At 39.1% G+C, this 20,803-nt stretch overlaps 1 protein-coding gene across 3 annotated transcripts in view; it reads right to left on the bottom strand.

Annotated features, from left to right (window-relative positions):
* Vcl (vinculin) overlaps nt 1-20,803 on the bottom strand; it is a 95,669-nt gene that overhangs the window by 48,000 nt on the left and 26,866 nt on the right. For all 3 annotated transcript variants that reach the window (XM_021182424.2, XM_029468925.1, XM_029468926.1), the window contains exons 2-3: nt 15,241-15,311; nt 42-192 (exon numbers count right to left, since the gene is read on the bottom strand). In XM_021182424.2, coding sequence (XP_021038083.1) covers nt 42-192; nt 15,241-15,311 — 222 coding nt within the window. The remainder of the gene's footprint in view (nt 1-41; nt 193-15,240; nt 15,312-20,803) is intronic.

Genomic DNA, 20,803 nt, shown 5'->3' with positions numbered 1-20,803 from the left:
TTTTGTCTAAGGAAGGTCTTTATGAGCCTCAGATTGCCTACCTCAGCCTCATCAAAGGTAAGCAGTAGGTCAGATGTGCCAGAAAGGATTCCCCTAGAGCCGTCAATGAGGTAATCCCGCGCAGGAACCGAGTATGGGTCAGACTGAAGCATCTGGGCTGCCTGAACAAGCTTGGTGCAAGCATTTTCAACCCTAGGGGGAAGAATAAGGTTAATTCCTTAGTGAAAGCAAATAGAAGGCCATGATACAAAAACACAAAAAATGAATACATGTGAATCTATTTATTTTTCTATATGGTAGATAGCCAAGGCCAATTTATAACAGGACTTGGCCTTTGAAATCTCAAAATTTGCTGCTAATGGCAGTTCATTCACTCTGTGCACTAGGCTTGTGAATAACTTGTTCTTTGTTATTTCTTGGCACATTTGACACCTTTACTTTACATGGCTGCATCTCTGTAACTCTTTTGCTGGAATTTTTGTTTCTTTACTCCTCCCCATCCCACACCCAGTATTTACATAAAGACTGAAAAACACCTGTAGTACTGTCAGACTTCACATAAGCCCTAAAGTATTATGTAGTGATTTTTATTCTTTTCTTTTGAGACAAGAGCCTTACTATGTGACCCCAGGTAGTGCAGAAATCATTATGTAGACCAGATTGACCTTGAAGTCAAAGCTCCATCTGCCTCTGCCTTCAAGTGCTGGGCGTTATATAATCAGACAATACAAAGGAATAGGGGTAAAAGGAGAAAGAGTAAAATAAGATGCCTATTTTATACTCCTCTTGCTCAGTGGATTTGGGTTAAGCAATTCTATAAAACTATGTTGTTAGTTAAAAGATCAATGGCATTAATAACTGAACCAGTAATTAGCAGTTTACTACTAATTCAGTTTAGTACAGACCACTAAGTCAGCCATGAATTTGGTGGGGGAGGGGGAAACTCATTTGACAGAGGAACTCAAAATGCATAAATCAAGTATATTCCTTGGCCCTACTTACTAAAATATATTCATTCATTCATTCAATTATTCATTCATAAAAAGAGTGAGTGGGTTATCTCCTCTAATCTCACTTCAATGGACCCATTGTTTTCATTGAGTAACTTAAAGAGAAAAGAAACAAATTACTTAAAAACATTCCCACTTGAATTTAAAAAAAGGCCCTACTCATAGCATTCTTTTGTGGATCAAATGAAACAATACAAAAATTTCCACAAGTATAAAGAAGCATTACTGCGGGCTGGAGAGATGGCTCAGCAGTTAAGAACACTGACTGCTCTTCCAGAGGTTATAGTTCAATTCCCAGCAACCACATGGTGGCTCACTACCATCTGTGATGGGATCTGACGCCCTCTTCTGGTGTGTCTGAGGAGAGTGTTGGTGTACTTGCATACATAAACTAAATAAATCTTTAAAAGAAGAAGAAGAAGAAGTAGTGGTGGTGGTGGTGGTGGTGTTACTGCTTACAGGAAGAACTAAACCAATATGAAAATTTCAACATATTAAAAAACTAGGCTATGAAAGATGTAAAAAGTATTGTTATAATTCAAAAAACACACTTTATTAAACTGAGACACTGGTACCACAAAGCAGTACCTAATAAGTCTAGTAAGAAACAAAGACCTACTATGCCTGTCTGCCCTAACTTAATCCCTCTACCCCTATCCCCAGCTCTTCTACTCTTTTATTTTAAGACAGGATCTTACTATGTACTTCAGGCTAGTCTTGAACCCATTGTGTAGCCCTGACTGGTTTTGAACTTGTGCTCCTCCAGCCTCCATCTTCCATGCAGTGTTAGGATTACAGGCACACACCACCAATAATGATGTGATGTGGCTGTTGATAAGTCTTAATAACCTCAGGCCTGGACCTGGAGAGGTGGCTCAGCAGTTAAGAGAACTTCTTACTATTGAAAAAGATGGAGATTCAGTTCCCAGAACCCACATCAGGTAGTTCACAACCGGCTATAATTTCCCTCCGAGAAACTACACACCCTCTTCTGATCTCCAAGAGCACCAGAAACACATACATGCAAGTAAAACATACACACACATAAAATTAAAATAGATCTAAACAAATTTTTAAAGATACATAAAGAACTACTTCATTCTTTTATACAGCTACATAATAACTCATGATTTATTAGCCTACTACAATGAACTGCCCCGAAAGCTCATTATGAGTGTGTATCCACTAGATGCTCAATCAAAGGAGTGAGTGCTATAATTTTAATATGCAGGTATACAGCCATCTGCAAAAGTCATATGAACTCACATTTCCACCACAATGGATGAGAGGGCAGAAACAGTATTTACATCATCAACAATAAACAAACATATGTAAAGAATAAAATTAAAAATAAATTAATTAAAACTTTAGAATTTAAGGAAAAAGAAGCAAAAAAAAAAAAACCTACACTAAGGAAATCACAGTGGAGTTACTTAAAACCTGTAACACTTTTGTTTGTTTCAAGACAGGGGAGGGAGACAGGGTTTCTCTTGGCTGTCATGGTACTCAGTCTGTAGACCAGGCTGTCCTCAAACAAATAATGATCGTCCTGCCTCTGTCTCCTGAGTGCTGGTATTAAAGGCATATGCCACCACTGAGGGACTGGGGAGATGATTCAGTAGAGTGCTTGCCATTAAAGCACACTTGAGGACCTGAGTTCAGTCCCCTATAGCCATAAAAGGGCCAGGCACAGTAGTGGTTATCTTTAACCCCAGCACTTTGGAAGCAGACATTAGGACCCCTGGATCCCACTGGCCAACCAACCTAACTGAATCAGTAAACTCCAGGCTGAGGAAAAGATTATTTCCAAAAAGAAACAAACAAACAAACAAAAAAACAAAAACCAAAAAACTTGCTGGATATGGTAGTGCACACCTTTAATCCTAGCCCAGTCTACTTAGCAAGTCCCAGACCAGCCAAAGCTATATACTAAGGCCCTGTCTCAAAATTAAGTAATTAATTAATTAGTTAGTTAAGGTCATGAGCTGAGGAGATGGCTTAATAAGGCCCTTAATACCAAACTAGGACCCACTTGGTGGAAGGAGAAAACCAACTCTCCAAAGCTGTCCTCTGCTCTCCACATTCCCACCCACAAAAGGTAAGTAAGCTGTTTGAAATAAAGTATTTAAAAGAAAACTCAACTAGACTAAAAGGAATAATTTCAAAAGCAGCGTAGGAATAGCCAATTGTTCATTGAAGACCACAAATCAAAGACTCCTTACATGATCCTTTCTGCTACCTCAAGTGCTGTCTCCCACCTTTCTTTACTTGATTGGCCTCCCCTTCCCATGCTCAGTTTTAAGTCTCTTCCTTTAGGGAACTGTCACTTGTCTCTCAAATCTACAGGTGTCTTGAGTTTCCATAGAACTTCTCAACTTTCTCTCATAACATTGTAAATTCAGCACGGCAACATAAACATCTCATTCACCTTAACAATTACCTTAACAATTCGAATACCTTAAAAACTCACAGACATAACACTGTACAAATAAAAACTGCTCAGTCAGTCTTTGATGGATACATTTTTACCAAGAAAAGAAACTTAAAATCATCTCAGCCAAGGAAATCATTATATTTATTTGTTTAGCATATTTTGAGACAGAATTTTCCCATGTAGTCCACACTAGTTTTGGACTTGTAGCCTAGGCTGGCCTGCAGCTCATGATTCACTAGTCTCCATCTCCCCTGCAAAGGGATTGCAGGCATGTATCACCATGTCTAGCCGAAAATTATTAAATAGTCCCAAACTTGATTTTACTTCAAAGGAACTTGATCCTGGATGAAAATATAGGAAATAAACATGCATCACAGAATGCAATTCCTGAGCTAGATCTACTCACAAAGATCCAGTTACTGTATACAATTTTCAAACTTGAAAAAAGAATTTTAAATGCCAGTAATAACTTATGGAGAGAAAACCTGGCAGGATGGGAAAATAAAATGGAAAAGGCTTGCCAAGAATCAAATTGATTCCACACTAATGGTTCTCTTGTGTGATAAAATGATAGGCAGAATAGACACTGTGCCATTTTTTACTACAATAAGATTATCTGGTCAGTACATTAAAATTTAATCGCATTCATAAAAGACAAACAAATCCTACTATGATTAACCAGCAATCAGAAACAGGAGTCAATCATGTCAGTGGAAAATGTTATTTTTATTTAAGCACTCTGTCTGCCTGCCTCTTAAAGTGATCTTCCACTTTGAAATAGAAACCTAAATTCTAGGGAATGACTTGGAATAAGATCAGTTTTCTAAACAATCTCATAACCTGACTATGTCCTAATAATATTCACTTAGATAACTTAAACCAATCAACTAGTGCAAGCTGAGGCTTCTCTGCCTTTAAGTCTTCAACCTCAAGGACCAGTGCTTGTGGTTTAGATCAAACAGACCAATGATAGTTTCGTGGAATTCTTAACATACTCACTCATGACTAAATCCTTCCTTTGCACAGAATACCGCCCCGTATAAAATATTATAAAAGACGGGTCTAAGTTCCTTAGTTCACAGAGACTTTAATTATCTCTAATCAAGCTGTTTTGAGCTTCACTTTTTTTCCCCTAATGCATGCTGGGTATCAGACATTCATGTTATCTATCACTCACTCTACCACTCAGCACAAGTCACAAAGGCCACTCTCCAGTGTCTCTTTGAGATCCTTTTCAAGTAGCTCTCTCTTGAACATTCTTCTTCCTGAGCCTCCAGAGGCCTGGGATTACAGATGTGTGGCACAGGCTTGATGTCCAACTTTATTTTAAAACAACAGAAATTAAGACTCACTCTTGTGTAGCATCTCAACAACAGATAATTTGCATTGCATCCTGGGGTTGCCATTTGAAAGGTCAAGGATCCTCAGCCATTAGTCATCTAGAAACATGAGTGAAGGCCACGGGCACAGGAGCAGTTTTTAGAAAGGAGTAGGGAACACAGAGTACAAAAAGAGACACACTATCTAGTTGGAGTAGCAAGTGCACAGCCCCAACCCACCCTATCTTATGCTGCATGATAATGCTAAAAACACATTCCAACCCTGTGTTTTTATTGTTCTCGTTCGTGAAATCCATAAACTACTCCTTTCCCTGTACCAATTTCCCAAGTACAACACAATACAAAGCAGCTTTCTCACTCTAAGATTTATTTTAGTTACATGGGTATGGGGGGTGGGGGGATGGAGTCAAATCCACTGGAACTGGAGCTGCAGGTGGTTGTGAACTGCCTGACATGGTACTGGAAACCAACTAGAGCAATACATACTCCTAACCTCTAACTGCACGTGTACACTCAGAATGAAAACTTTGACCACAATAAAGCTAAGGGATAAGGTGGGTTTTGTTTTGTTTTGTTTTAGTTCATTTATGAGTATGTATCTACATCTATGTAAGTGAATGCCACACATATACAGAACTTGTGGAGACCAGAGCTAGTGTCAAAGCCGTTAGATTCAGACAGCCCCTGATAATGGTGCTGAGAACTGAATGTGGGTCCTCTGGAAGAATAGTAAGCATATTAAAAATTATCAAAACTGTTTTTTAAAAGCAATAGTAAATCAACCCTTCTCTAATAGAGTATGTACAAACAAAGCTAAATCACCCCCCTACACACACACACACAGAGAGGGAGAGAGAGAGGGAGAGAGAGAGAGAGAGAGAGAGAGAGAGAGAGCTCTGTTCCCTAATTTCCTTTATTTCCGATGAGATCAGCTAACCTTGCAGACAGTTTTGGCTTCCCCCAAGAGATAACACAAGAGGAAGCAGTATTCTGGGAATGGGACTATTATAAACATCCCAGCCATCCAGGCTGTGTGTCCAAGTGTTGGTAAACAGCAAACTTGAAATCCTGTGAGTCATACCTTTGAATCCTTAGCATGTCAAGTTCTCTCTCCCACTCCCTCTCTCTCCTTCCTCCACCCCTTTTCAAATCTGGCACCAGTGCACAAAGAAGGGATTCTAAACTTTGCAAGGTTCCATGAAAAACTCCATGACCCATAAGTCATGGACTCTACTGTCCTTTTCTCTCTCAAGTCAGGGTTAGCGTAGAGACAGAATGAACATACAAGCAAATATATTTTATAAGCACCCAGAGTTTTCAAATGTATGCTGATACTATGTAATGTAAAAATTATTTTTAAACATTACTAAACCATTTTTTACCTTCTTGTTCTAATATATTCTTTTAATTAACTAATAGTTAAAGTCTCACTGTTATTATTACTTGAAGGTCCTGTGGAAAAAAGTTGATAGTCACTATTCTACAGCATAATGTAATCAATGATGTAGAAGCTTAAATTGCCTAAACACAAAGTAAAATGGGGCAAATACAGTGAGGGAATACTTTCCCTTTAAACAATAAACCAGCTACCAGTAACTGTCATGTGGACTTAAAAAAAAAGAACAAAGTCTGGAGCTACACGGCTGACATCATAGCATTAATTAAAAAACAGGTACTAAAGAACACATCACCAACAGAATTTAGAATCTAGGAGAACCACAAACTTTAAAACCAGCTTAACAGTATCATTTAGAAATATATAAAGCTTATACCTAAAACTAAGTAGAAAATTAGCATATGAAATTTTAACATATTTCAATCATAAGCCAACAGTTCCTACAGACAAGCAGTAAGAACAGCTATGAGGTGGACCCCAGTACCACAAAAAGAAAAAGTAATAGCAGCAAGTAACCATGAGTAATCAAGACTGCTGCGGGCCAGGGGCACAGAGAGCTTTAGACACACTTTGTCAAACTTTCAACAGTAAATAATCTTTACCTTAGGTAACCATTTTAAAGACCAGGAAAAGAACCTATTTTATGAAAATTAAATAACCTTGATATAAACTTGTTCAAGAACAGAACAAGAAAAGTATTCAACAAGGTTATTCATGAACAAAGAAGCAAAGACCTTTTAATATTTTAGCTACTTAGGGACAGAGATGGCTCAATTGATTGGTGCTTGCCACCAATCTTAGAATTCACTTGGTGGAAAGGGAAGAACTGATTCTTGCAGGGTCTATGTAACTTCTGACCTCCATAAACATATACACACAATGAAATACACATAACAAAAACATTAAATGTCAGATAATTAAATCTGGTATGACAGCTTACAGCTGTAACCCCAGCACTCAGACAACTGAAGCAGGAGGAAGGGGAGAGGGAATCTGAGGTCAGTCAGGACCATATGGTGAGATTCAGTCTTAAAATGGGGTGGGGCACACCATCCTAACCTGTTTGGTTGGGCAAGAAGATCTCGCTTTGCAGCCCATGTAGCCTTTGTAGCTCAGGATGGCCTCAAAATAGCAATCGTCCAGCTTTCAACCCCCTAAGTGTGCCCCAACTCCCTGTTATGCTTTTTAAAATCATAAGCAAATACAATTTATCTACCCCAAAAAATTCAAGTATGGTTCATTATCAGAAAATTTACATTCATGTAGTGGACTACTGATTATCATAATACAGTAAAGGAAAAAACTGTGTGATTGTCTCAATGGATTCTGAAAAAAAATTAAATAAATACAAGCTGTGTGTGTGTGTGTGTGTGTGTGTTTGTGTGTGTGTGTGTGTAATTCAGCTGAAGATATCTGTCTAAAACCTTAAGACCCTGGGTATGATCTTCACCACAACAAATAAGTCTTACCATGAGCAGAAATATAAATAAATATAAATATGAATAAATAAAGTAAGTCTTACCATGAGCAGAAATGTAAATAAACATAAATATAAATAAATAAAGTAAGTCTTACCATTAACAGAAATATAGACTGGATGAAAGAAACAACTATCATAATGTTTTTAAAGTAGCTGAGTTTATTTAAGAAAGTAATTTAAAAAAAAAAATGAGAGGCTGTGGCAGGAGTGGACCATCAGCAAACCTCCTCACCTCTAGATAGTTTTACCTCTATTATCATTCATGGATGCCTTGAAGAAACTAGTCTACTATCAGCCAGCATTCTCACAAAGGAGAGGGAGAGAGTGTCTTAGCACAGGCCTTGCAGTCAGAAAATCTTGGGTTAGGATCTTCTGCCATCCCTGGGCTCAGTTACTTTCAACAAGTTACTGAGCTTCTGAGCCTCTGCTGCCTCGTGAACAAAATGAAGTGGATTAAATAACAAGCAGTCCACACATGGAATTTAAGAAATAGAGCCGCACGCCTTTAATCCCAGCACTTGGGAGGCAGAGGCAGGCGGATTTCTGAGTTCGAGGCCAGCCTGGTCTACAAAGTGAGTTCCAGGACAGCCAGGACTATACAGAGAAACCCTGTCTCGAAAAACCAAAAAAAAGAAATAGAGCTGTTTCATGGGTTCCTTGGCTCTACTCTGGGAAGAACAATAAAAATCTTAAACAATTTAAGGAAAAGCAACATATAAACTTTACACTTTAATAATACATTTATTCATTTGAGATTTGAACTATATTGGAAAAGTCAGGGTAATAAAGGAATAGTGTTTCTATCTGCCTTTTGTCCTGTTTAACTTATTCGTGTGTGTGTGTGTGCATGAGTGAGTGCATGTGTAAGTGTATGTTTGTATGGGGAGATGAGAGAGAATGTGTGTGTGTGTGTGTGTGTGTATTCATGTGCACACAGTAAAGTCATAACTCATTGGCTGAGTGTCTTCCTCAATCAAATTCAACTGGACTGGCTACCCAGTGGGTAAACCACCAGGACACTCCAGTCTCCACCCTCCCCTCGGCCCCCAATGTTGCAGTTACAGGTACATATCACTATACCCAACCTTTTCTGCAGGTGCTAGGACTCCAATCTCACGTCCTCATGCTTGCACAGCAGGTACTTTCTGCAGTGAGTCATCTACCGAGGCCTGTTTTTCCAGGAAAAAACTGGCAGTCAACAGTCTCTATGTACCTATGGGATGAGTCACTTAGTCAATAGTATGTGTGATCCCTGAAACTGTAGAAGCTTAGTACTTTCATTCTCTACAGTTGGCGAATTTTAAGGCAAAGGAGCCAAGGGGCTGGCTTAGTGAGTACAGTACTTGCTGTGCAAGCCTGGCAGCCTGAGCTACATCCTTGGAACCCACAAGAGCTAGATGAGGTGCAGCTTACATCTCTCAGAAGAATCACCAAAGCTCACGAGAGCAGCAGCAGGACAGAAACAAAAGGAAGCCCAGCCTCAACAGCAGAGAAAACCAAGTCCTGGAAGTTATCCTCAGACCTCACAACCACATTAGGGTAAGCACATGCCTGCACCCTCACATAGACCATAAACCACATACATAGAAACATAACAAATAAACAAGAATTATTAAGACAGTGAAATATATCACAAATTACATCTGTACTTTTCTCCTTTTTGAAACACTTAGGAAAAGAATAAACTGTTATCTTCTAAAAATAGTACACAACTTTAATCCCTCATCTCAGGAGCCAGAGACAGGTGAATTTAAATTTAAAGAAGTCAGCTTGGTCTACACAGTGAAACTGTCTCTCAAAGCAAAACAATTTATTACTGTCACACTTCTGGAAAACCTGACTATAAAATGAACATACCTTCAGAAGCCATGAAATCTGCAATAAGAAAGTAACAGGGTGACCTTGGGTGAGTTGGTTTGTCAAGGATTGGTCTTTTTATCTATATAATGAGTTTATTACTGATGGTGTACACCTGCAATCTTGGGATCGGGATTTTAGGCCAGCTTTGGCTATCTATGCAGCTCAAAGTTAACTTAGGCCACATGAGACTCTGCCTCAAAAGTGAGAGCTTAATTTAAATGAGCAGAATCTTTACATTGGCATTCTCAGAATTACATGGTGTCTTAGTCAGGGTTTTATTGCTGTGAAAAAAGCATGACCAGTACTAAGTTGTGGAGGAAAGGATTTATTTGGCTCACAAGTCCACATTGTTTCTCATTACTGAAGGAAATCAGGACATGAACAGGCAAGAGTTGATGAAGAAGACATGGAGGGGTGCCTCCTTTTGGCTTGCTCTCATGACTTGCTCAGCCTGCTTTCTTATAGAACCCAGTATCACCATACCAGGGAGGTACTACCCACAATAGACTAGAACCTCCCCCATCAATTACTAACTAAGAAAATGCCTTACAGCCAGATCTTATGGAGGCACTTTCTCAGTTAATGTCCCTCCTTTTAGGTAACTAGTTTTTGTGTCAAGTTGACATAAGACTAGCCAGCAAACATGGTAATATTATATATATATATACATGCTACTAATGTATATGTGATTTCCCTGGGCCCTCTGAGCTCTCTTCAACCTTGTGATTACTCTGTAGGCAATGGAACACAAGTGACACAAGCCTAATGTTTTATTTGCTCATTTCTAATTGTAGGGTACATAAAGAAAACCAGATTTAACCGGTCGACCTATTTAGACCTTGTCTGCAAATTAATAAACTGAGTCCGCTTATTACTGAGAAGATTCAAGCTATTTTTTTAATTAGATATTTTCTTTATATACATTTCAAATGCTATCCTGAAAGTTCCTATACCCTCCCCCCGCCCTGCTCCCCTACCCACCCACTCACACTTCTTGGCCCTGGCATTCCCCTGTACTGGGGCATATAAAGTTTGCAATACCAAGGAGCCTCTCTCCCAGTGATGGCTGACTAGGCCATCTTCTGCTATATATGCAGCTAGAGACACGAGCTCTGGGGGTACTGGTTAGTTCATATTGTTGTTCCACCTATAGGGTTGCAGATCCCTTCAACTCCTTGGGTGCTTTCTCTAGCTTCTCCACTGGGGGCCCTGTTTGTTTTTCATCCTATAGATGACTGTGAGCATCCACTTCTGTATTTGCCAGGCACTGGCATAGCCTCACAAGAGACAGCTATACCAGGGTCCCTTCAGCAAAATCTTGCTGGCATATGCAATAGTGTCTGGGTTTGGTGGCTGATTATTGGATGGATCCCCGGGTGGAGTCAAGTTATTTTTAAGGAAGTAAATCCGAAACAGCAGTATGCAGCCATGTTTGGTACAGCAAGTCCAATGGGGAGCTATTTAAAATCAAGAGTGCTTGCTCTGTGTCAAAAATGCAGTCAGGCAGCATTATCTCATGAAACTTGGCCATTCAGTTGAAGAGACAAAAGTCTTCTTAAAATAGCAATGGAAGGATCACAAAACTCTCAAGTTAAAAACCAAACAAAACAACAACAATGAAAGAATAAAACAAACCACCCTAAAACATCAAAAGCATACATTAGCCCCAGGCAAACAAATGGCATTGAATGATATGATTTTTCAAAAAATTCTAAAAATCAAAAATTCTATGCACTTTAACCAACCAGTGGGTTTAAAAATACAAATCCCAAGACAATTGTTTGGGGTGCTTAAGATCAAAAGAAAACAAAAGCTATTTATAAGTACTAATAATATAAAACAAAACACTACTTACCTTAGGCCAAAAAAGACCTAAACTAGATCGAATTATGTTTTAATACCTTTAGAATTTATTTGTTATATCCTAATATAAACTGTGTTAAAATTGTACAGGTATGTGCCAAAATGATGCTGAACTATGAGTGTTCAATAAGGATGAGAGCAAGGTGCTTCCGGGGAAACACAACGAATGGATGGCACACCGAGCTCTCGTTCACACAGCACTCAGAACATTGTTTTATTCTGCAGGCCTAAAGAGCCCAATATGCTTCAGAAACAATCCAAGCTGGCAAATCAACCAGAGCTTTGACAGTTCCCAGCAAGCTGTTGAGAGCAGCAACGAGGCAGAAGGTAACACGTTCCAGTCCCCGTGCAAGAGCATTTGCCTGCCAGCAGAACATGCGCACTCTGCTCCTTACAGGGACTTCATGCACAGGACCGCAAGTGATTGCCTGAGAACACTGCGGGGCACTGAAATGCAGAGGCAGGTGAACCTCTGTGTGAGGTCTACAGAAGTAGTTCAGGATAGCCAGGGTTACACAGTGAAACCCTGTCTCAAAAAAAAAAAAAAAAAAAAAAATCTGTTTAAAGAATAAGATTCTACTGTATACTACAAAGGTAATTTTTTGCCAAGAAAAATTCAAACAATTCATCAGAAACATTTCTCACCTGCAAGGAATCAATGTGGATCAAAGGAATCAAAGTCCATACTGACAGAAAATGAAGCTGGCCAGTTGGACACACAACTTATTCTTCATTTTAGCACTGCCACCCATTACCCACTGTGAATCTGGTTATGAACCTTGCTGAAAAACCACTTTCGTGCTGTCATCCTGTGGCTCTAAAACTACAAAGCTTCTTTCCTGCCAGCTGGAAATTCCCCAGCCAGGCTTTCAAGGACTTTCATCCCTGGGCCTGGCCTACCGCACAAGGCTCAGTTCCTGCCACCTCTGCCATTACCAGCCCTTTCCTCGTGCACCTCCATGACTTACATCCACCTCTTACTGCATCCAGACTAGCCTGCCTTCTCTATTCTCCCAAGTCACACATTGAACATGACACCACCTCCTTCTACTAGTCACGCCTACTCTGACAGTTCTATTAAAGTCCATTGTATCGCAGCTCCTGAATTTTGAAAGTTCTCAAAATATCTCCACCTTTTGTTTCTCTTTGATACATAGAAAAAGAAACCTGTAATCCACCTAGCTCAGGGAGCTCCCGCAGAGGATCTTGAATTTGATGCCAGATGAGCTAAGTGTGAGACTGCTGTTTGAAAAAGAAAAACAAAAGACAGTTCATATATATAACACACCCCAACATGCCCCCATGTGTGTGACTAGAACTATGTGCAATTCCCAGACATAAGAGCTGTAATTCCACTCATTCCTTTTCCAATAAGAACAACAACAACAAAAAAAAATAGTAAAAAGCAAAACAGTCTACTACACTTCAGTGAAAGTGTAAGAAAACAACAGAAAGCAGTGATGAGGGACATGTGACTGAGTGGCCTTCATTTTCTTTTCTTTCCAACAACACCTACTCCTACCTCTCGGCCAGTTTCAATGTACTTATTTTAATTTTTTCCCTTAACCTTCTATATGTGGGTGTTTGGTCGGCATGTCTGTGTATGCATACGCTGCCTGGTGCCTAGGGAGTCAGAAGAGGCTCTAACGCCCTGAAGTGGAGGTATAGGTGGCTGTGTGCTACAGCGTGAGTACTGGGAACCAAATCCAGTTCCTTTAGAAGAGCAGCCATCCTCTAACCTGATAAGCCAGCTTGTCAGCCCTCAATTTCTTTAAAGGATCGGTAAATATTGTAGTTTATTACTATTAATAAACTACTTATAATACCTTTCACAGGGGATTTTTCACTGTATACTGTTATGAACTGCTATTCCATGTAGCAATGAGCATGCTAGACAAATAGAGAGCAGTAAATAATTAACCAATGAGTATGTCTAGGCTATTAATCAATCAATTACATATAAATATTAATTAGTGCTCAGCTGACTGATGATTGATGAAAATTAAAAATATAAACATGGAATGAAAGAGCCGCAATGCCTGCTGACAGTTTCTAAAGGACAAATCACTTCTCAGGAGGCACGTCTAACATTTCAATAGCCCATCATGGCTACTGCTCTCCTAAAGTTTATGAGGATCAAAACAGTTTCTATGGCAACTGTTAAGCAATGTGGCTATGATTCAAATCTTGGGTAAACTTAGTGAATTGTGAACTCATTTTCCAATGCAGTCAGAGACCAAATAACTTGTTCCACCCACACAAAGAAAGCCTTGCTGTGTCCTGCAAAATTTTTTCTGTATTAAAATGTCATTGTTTGATTTTGCTCTAGTTTTGTTTGTTTGTTTGTTTTTGTTTTTGTTTTTTTCTTTTTCGAAACAAGAGTCTCACTATGTAACCCTGGCTGTTTAGAAACTCAATTTGTAGGATAGACTGGCCTGGAACTCACAAATATCTGCCTGTCTGCCTGTCTTTGCCTCCTGAGTGCTGAGATTAAAGATGTCTGTCACTGTACCCAGCCTTTAACAAGTCTTTGAGAAGAAGGAACATCCTGAGCACTGCAAGTCCTTCCATGGCAATTACAACATAAACTCAGTTTGAATATTCCATATCAAAACTAAAATGCTTGAGATCAGAAATAATTCTGATTTTAAGGGTTTGGGGGGCAGGGGGAATCAGGGTTTGTTTGTTTGTTTGTTTGTTTTACTAGAACGTTTAACCTATGTGTCTGTCACATTTAATTAATATTCAACACACTTTTCAATATTCCTTGAATTGTTTACAAGTAAACCTATAATTTGATTTTGAGACTACCTCAAACCCTGAAATGGCATATCCTTCCCTGAAACCCCTTTAAATATATACAAGATGATTTGAATATGAACCTAGTCAGGCCCAAGAGCCTTCTGTTTTCTGTAGCCTTAGCATCCTCACAGTCTAGAAAGGAAACCTAAGATTAAGTTCCTAAAACTTATTTCCTTCCTTGTGCTGCCTAAAAAGCAGTCACTATTTAGATCCATGTAACACAGACTTCAGAGGAAGCGAAGGTCAGTAATGCCCTGGAAACATCCAAACATCAACCAAATAGCCCCAAAGAATGTCCTACTCAACAATTCCAGGGATGGAATTAATTGCTTCCATTTGTTTCCCTCTGTCCCTTTCCCGCACAGCCAAGACATCTATTTTCTGCTTCCTTACAACCTAAAGAAAAGCAAGAAAAACATAACCATTGTGTTTCAAATGTAGAGAATTTACTTGCCTCCAGAGCTGACAACCACATACATCTTGTTTGGGCTTTAAGCTACAGTAAGATTTTGATGGAGCTAATTAAGTGATACAGTTTTTAAATAAATGGCTCAGTATTTTTCAGTTCATCCTAACACACTGGTTTTCCCATGTTCACTGAAATATATACAATGATGACCTTCTAATTCTATCATTTCTTCCACATTTACAATTCACATTCTCCTCATCAAATAGGGCTATAAAGTAACTCTGAAATAAACTTTATACAAGAATAGCAGGAGAAAAGTTTATTTTTTTATTTCCAGTTGCTAGAGTAAAGGATTGCTACCCTAGTTACCACCAAGGGTAATCTACAGGGGGCGGGGCGGGGGTGTTGTTTGTTTTAGGATTTATTTTATTTTTGACCTCCACATACACATGAACACACAGAGAGAGAGAGAGAGAGAGAGAGAGAGAGAGAGAGAGAGAGAGAGAGAGAGAGAGAGAGANAGAGAGAGAGAGAGAGAGAGAGAGAGAGAGAGAGAGAGAGAGAGAGAGGTAACTCTTGGGATTAATTACTTTTTCTTTCTATCAAGAATACTATTCTATTTAGTAACAAATGGTTAGTTACTCACTTAATAAAGGCTGGTGGCATATCTCTCTTCAGAATCTGATCCTCAGTGGTCTGAACAGTCTCTTTTCCAACCTACAAGAGGAAGGCATGAGTCAAACATAAATTCTCAGACTGTTACCTTCACTTAAGCATGTCTGAAACACAGTTTACGGCAGAGTGAATCCAGGCATGATAGCATATACCCACAATCCCATCACTCGAGAGGCTGAGCCAAGATTGTTACCAGTTTGAGGCCAGCATTTAGTACCGATCAAAAGAACAACAAACAAAAACCCTCCACAATCCAGTTTCAAAAGTGAGGGATATTTCAATTATTAAGATCACTCAAACCAGGCATAGTGGCACCCAGCTGTAACCGCAATACTTAGGAGAAGGAAGCAGGAGGATCAGCAGCTCAGCGCCATCTTCATTTACATAGTGAAGTCATTTACATGCATTTACATAGTGAGGTCATTTACATGCATTTACATAGTGAGGTCATTTATATACATTTACATAGTGAGGTCATTTATATACATTTACATAGTGAGGTCAAAGCCAGCAGAGGAGGCGGGAGAACTTGTCTCAAAAGGAAAAAAAAAAGGAATCATTCCCATATCATGTTTTCACAAAATAATTAGAGAACAACATGAAGTCAAAACACAGTGCCGTTACCATTCTTTAAAGAAACTTGGAGGCATCACTGAGAAAAGTGAGAAAATAGAGAAACCTGTTAAAAATACACATGCATATACTACACTGAAAAACATCTCTCAACAACTTAAAAAGTAAAATGAATATATAAAATATCATACACACAAATATATGTGTGGGGATGGGAGTAGGAGAAAGATGGGGGAAAAATCTAATGAAATTCTGACTCTGATACTAGAAATCAAACATTAAAACATGAAACCAAACCTTAGTATGATATATATATATATATATATATATGCACACAAAATAACATTCTTTTCCAGATCTTACAAGCAATATCACCAAAAGTGATAGTTACAATATCACAAAAGTGTTCACTACCATGTTAATCATAACAACCAAAGTACTTTTAAAATAACTCACCATCAGAAACAGTTAAGCAAATTAAAGGACATCTTAATTCAAGGGAAGGTCAATATGGTTATAAAGACTCAATGCTGTGGGAAACTACTTCTAACCTTATATTTCCCTTAGGAGAACGACAGCTACATGTGGTAGCTCATACCTACAACCTCAGCACCAGGGTGACAAGTGTATAAAAACTGGGTACAGAGTGAACTCCAGGACAGTTTAAAATCACAAAACCGGTCTGGAGCTACAGCTCACTGTTACACTGGCCTGGTACATATATGTCTTGGGATCAATTCCCAGCTCCCCTCCAAAAATAAATTAAAAATAATTTATAAAATATAATTTTTAGATTGTTAACACTAAGCCATGTGTGCTGGTTCACACATATTTTTTTTTTTTTTTTTGCTGTTGTTGTTGTTGTTGTTGTTGTTTTTCGAGACAGGGTTTCTCTGCATAGCCCTGGCTGTCCTAGAACTCACTTTGTAGACCAGGCTGACCTCGAACTCAGAAATCCGCCTGCCTCTGCCTCCCAAGTGCTGGGATTAAAGGCGAGTGCCACCAACACCCGGCTGGTTCACATATATTATTTTGGCACTTAGGAGGCTGAGAGAAAATCACCATGGATTTGAAGTTACCTGGGTTATACAATGAGCTCGAGTAAATCCTGAGCTACAGAGTGAAACTTAATCTAAAAAACAAAAAATACATGATGCACTAAAAACAAAATTATGACTGGGGAGCTAGCTTAGTTGGTACTTGCCCAAGAACACATGAGAACCAAACCCTAAGTTCTAGAACTCATGTGAAAAAGCCAGGTGTGGTAGCACATGCTTATAATCGCTGTTCTGGGAATGGGGAGACAGGCTGCTAGTCTAAACTGGCAAACTTCCAATCCCAATGAGACCATGTATCAAAAAATAAGGTAGACAGCTCCTTGAGAACACCGCCTGCCATGACCTCTGGCCTCCACATGCAAATGCTCATGCACCTGTAGACACACGTACCTACATATGTGTATGCATACATACATCACAACTAGTAACTAATAATAAATATGATTTGAATTATTAAATAAAACTTATCCTCAGTACCACAAAAATTGTCAAAATATTAAGTCACTGAACAACCAACCAAAGAGCATTCATAAGCTGAACCCAGTTACCCACCCTCACTCCCCCCCACACACACACACATAGCAGATGTGCAGCTTGGTATTCATGTTGGTCCCTCAACTGGGATGGCTGGGGGTGGGGGTGGGGGTGGGGGGCATATCCCTAACTCTGTTGCCTACCTGTGGATCCTGTTCTCCTAACTGGGCTGCCTAGTCTAGCTTCAGTGGGAGATGTCCCCAATGCTGCAGTGACTTGAATGTGCCAGGGTGGATGGGTACCCAAGGGGGCTTCCTCTTCTCAGAAGAGGTAAGCAGGGATGATGTAAGGGGCTGGGTGAAAGGGGCTCTGGGAGGAGAGGGGAGCTGTGATCAAGATGTAAAGTGAATAAATAAGTAAATGGAAAAAATATTAAGTTGTACTAACTAGATTGTATAAGTACTTGTATAAGTATTATACCACAAATTATAATCTTCCTTATTCTTTTCAAAAATCATTCCTGTGCAAAGGTTAGATGTCCAATATTATCCCCTTGATCCTCACTAACTAATCTGCCAAAGAGGTGAACTATACATCTGATATTACCAAAAGCTTGAGAAACCACTTCAAGAGGCAACACTGTAAGCAGTGAAACTCGCCCACTTTATCAGCATCAATCTCCTTAGCTATGCTCAGTCATGAGGTTAAACTACTTTACAGTGCAGAAATGTAAAATGTCTTAAGCCCGGGTTAGGGAACATCTTAATCCTACTTGGTCATTTAACTTGTGATTTAGGTTTAAAGAAAAAAAGTGAGTAAGAAAATCCCTAAATGCACAATAAATCAGCTAAAGAAAAAGCTACCATATACTATTCTTAGAGAATACAAGCCACACATAAATTACTGAAGACAAGTGTTTTTTTTTTTCTATCAAGTTAATAGCTCAGAAAGAGCAACACACAGTGCTGTGTAAGAGCCAGCACTCCCACAGACAATAGACTGTCTGTAGCATAATAAAAGCCTTTCAAATCAGCAGCTGCTTTAAGAGTTTCTCAGATAAAATATGACAGAATATTTCCAGATGTATTGTTCACTATGTTTGCAGGCTGAAACCAACCATTCAAAAAGCTGTGGGCCATGATTTCATGAAGTAAAGGACGAAGTTCAGGCATGAAGTCACCAGTTCATACTAAGAATAATGGACTTAAAAGAACATTCACAGTTAAGAAAATTGGAGAGTCCTTTTAAAGTATACATAGGGAGCAGGAGATGGAGAAACAGGAAACAAAGGAGAAAGAAGAAAGGAAGTGAGCAAGAATGTCAGACACGGCTCTAGGTAGTAAAGATGAAGCGGATAGTAAGCTTCCTGCCAAGGTGGAATTTACAGTCTAGTAAGGCTGCACAGAAAGTCACAAGTAAATAGAGCGGAGGCTGAGGCTCAGTTGCTAGAGTGCTGCCCAGCATGCAGGAAGGTAGGGCACTGGCCAAGCATGTGGGAAGCCCCAGGTTTGATCCTCAGCACTGCATAACCCAGGAGTGGTGGAACACTCAGAAGGCAGAGGCACGGTACACAGATGTACACACATAGGGAAACACTCACACACATAAAGTGAAATTAAAAAATAAATAAATAAAAGCAGACAAAACCGTTTGTTCTAAAGAAATAATACTAGAGCCAAGACTTCTAAGCCAAGGAGGAAACTCTCATCCTAAAGATCTGGACCCAGTGACCATGCTACTCAGAACACCAGAGAAGGAAGATTGCAAGTTCTAGGCCACCCTGAATAACCCAGTGAGATGCTGGGTCAAAAGCATAAACCTATTCTACCTATAAACCATTGCAGGTTCCCATCAGTTAACACAGTATCTAGTGAACTAGTCTCCTCCTTGTTTGTTTTGTTGTATTTTCATTTTTTTTAATTTTTTTAAAGATTTATTTATTATTATATCTAAGTACACTGTAGCTGTCTTCAGATGCACCAGAAGAGGGTGTCAGATCTCATTACGGAGGGTTGTGAGCCACCATGTGGTTGCTGGGATTTGAACTCAGGACCTTGAAGAGCAGTCGGTGCTCTTAACCACTGAGCCATCTCTCCAGCCCCTGTATTTTCATTTATAAAACATGAGTACTATAGAAACTCTCTACATGGACATGGGAAGGCTGGAGAAAATATATTACTTGTCATCTCTTGCTTGGTGGCTTCAAAACCCAAAGTTTTGTCTTTGGTTTGCCTGGACTTTATCAGTTGTTTACAAACCAGTAGATGATATCATTCTGGTCCATTATACCCTTAGAAACTGGCTTCTCTGGATGCCCTGGATGCTAGACACTTATGCAATAACACGGAACTGTCCAGAAGTACAACAGAGATGACAGCTCTTCAACAGACCTGCAGGTCAAGGTAGCCTAACTGTCCTTTCTAACTGTCATTTCCTTAGCTGAAGCCCCTCCAGCCTGTGCTTCTGATTCAGCAAACCATGTATTCAAACCCATCATACTAAGCCCTTCCTGTGCTAATTTTTCTGGCTGATCCTTTGCTTCACCACCTACAACACTAAGTTCCAGGTCTAGCTATTTCTTTTGTGAAGAAGCCATTTGGTAAAGACATTAAAAAAAAAAAAAAAAAAAAGTTGATGAGTAACAGAAAAATGAGTTATTAGGGTCAGGAGACAAGTGGTTTTAGAAGATTAATGTTCAGGGTTAGAAGTTCAGTGTTAGAAAGTTTATTATTCCCAATAGGCCAGTAATGTGTCTCACACCTGTGCAGCGCCACATCACAAAACACCTGGCCTGTTAAGCCAAAGGCTGATACAGGATAGAATCTGGTACCTCATTTATTGTTCCAGATTAGCCAATAAACAGCTGCGACCTCAGATACTTTTCCTTTTAATTACTCTTTCCAATGCTGTGACCTAAGTGCCTTAGGGGATGAGGTGATAGCTCAGTGATTAAGAGCACTGACTCCTCATCCAAAGGACCCAAGTCCACATTCCAGTATCTTTGTCAACAATTTCAGAGCCACCTACGACTCCTGCTCCAGAGGCTCCAATTCCCTCTTCTGGCCTCTAGCTCTAACACACAAACACACATAATAAAATAATAATAATAATAATAATAATAGGACTTTTAATTAAGGATTAAAATGTAGCAATAAGTTGGTAAACTTTTGATGGACTCTAATAACTTATTAATAACAAAGAAAGTAAGTATTAAAGTGAATGAATTATTTTTGGACTGCAATGTAATTAACCAAATATTTTTCAATAAATTACAGCAATACTACTGTAATTCTTATTAATGAAAGCAAATAAACAGAAATTTTCTTTTTTTCTTTTTTTTTTTTGTTTTTTTTTTTATATTTGTTTTTTTTTTTTATTTTTATTACATATTTTCCTCAATTACATTTCCAATACTATCCCAAAAGTCCC

This window comes from Mus caroli, chromosome 14, assembly GCF_900094665.2.
Source record: "Mus caroli chromosome 14, CAROLI_EIJ_v1.1, whole genome shotgun sequence".
Lineage (NCBI taxonomy): Eukaryota > Metazoa > Chordata > Mammalia > Rodentia > Muridae > Mus > Mus caroli.
This window is presented reverse-complemented; position numbering and strand designations above follow the sequence as displayed.